This window comes from Chaetura pelagica, unplaced genomic scaffold (assembly GCF_000747805.2).
Source record: "Chaetura pelagica isolate M959 unplaced genomic scaffold, ChaPel_1.0 scaffold8, whole genome shotgun sequence".
Taxonomy (NCBI): Eukaryota; Metazoa; Chordata; class Aves; order Apodiformes; family Apodidae; genus Chaetura; species Chaetura pelagica.
The window spans coordinates 3,224,874-3,225,961 of NW_009954544.1; the positions used below are offsets into that span (position 1 = coordinate 3,224,874).

General features: G+C 62.4%; 1 protein-coding gene across 1 annotated transcript in view; it reads left to right on the forward strand.

Annotated features, from left to right (window-relative positions):
* The first annotated feature begins 138 nt into the window (after positions 1 to 138).
* GNMT (glycine N-methyltransferase) overlaps positions 139 to 1,088 on the forward strand; it is a 4,416-nt gene continuing 3,466 nt past the window's right edge. The window contains exon 1 of the mRNA XM_010005016.1: positions 139 to 316. Within this exon, the coding sequence (XP_010003318.1) occupies positions 139 to 316 (178 nt within the window). The remainder of the gene's footprint in view (positions 317 to 1,088) is intronic.

The following is a 1,088-nucleotide window of genomic DNA, read 5'->3' on the forward strand; positions in this document are numbered from 1 at the left end:
GGTGCTGCTGGCCCTGCTGCAGGGACCTGCCAGTGCCAGCTCCTTAGCAAGCCCAGGCCATGGCCCTCACCTGCTGGCCCCGGTCCAGCATCTCCAGGGGCCAAGGAGGAGCTGGGTGGTGCTGAGGTGGGGGCTTGCATGCAGGGGAGGCTGCTGGGCAGGTGGGGTGTCCCTGCCCTCACCCACTCCCCCTCTCCTGCAGTCATCGAGGAGGCGAATTGGCTCACACTGGAAAAGGATCTGGAGAAGCCAGGGGACGGGTTTGATGCAGTCATTTGCCTGGGCAACTCCTTTGCACACCTGCCTGACTTCAAAGGTGAGGTGGTGGAGGTGGCTGGACCGGGGGGGGGAGTGGTACGTATGCATGTGTGCACAGCATCTCCCAGCAGGCCAAGAATGTGCCCTAAACTCATTCCCGAAGTGGGGCAGTGAATTGTGCACGGTGGACTTGCTGTGTCATGGAGTGTCTCCCAGGAGGCTGAAAACATGCCCAGTTCATGGGATGAGCGGGGCCTTTGGGTCCCGTGGGGGTGGAGCTGTGTGCATCTGTGTCCAGCTCTAGTAAGGCTAGACACACCCCCCCAGACTTGTGCCACAGGTGGGGCAGTGGGCTTCCCGTGTGGCATGCCCTGCCCCAGTGAGGCTGAGAACATGCCTAAGCTGATACCATGGGTGGAGCTGTGGGTTTTCAAAGCTTAGACGAAGGGGGAGTGGTGGGGCGGAGGGGGAAGGGGGGCAAGCTGTTTGTGTGCATATGGGCAAGATGAGGCCTCTTGGGCTGTGCCATGGGGGGATCCCTAGGGGATCAGATCCCTAGTGCCTGGATCCCTAGGGGACCAGAGCGACCACAAGCTGGCCCTGAGGAACATTGCCAGCATGGTGGTTGGGGCGGCCAGGGGGTGTCCTGGTCATCGACCACCGCAACTACGATCACATCCTGGCCACAGGCTGTGCACCACCAGGCAAGAACATCTACTACAAGGTGGGTCACTGGCAGACCCTGCCCTCTCCCACTCCCCTCTGCCCCAGCACCAGCCCCCTGGCCTCACGGGGGCCAGGCAGGGCAAGGAGGACATCTGCGCCCCAGG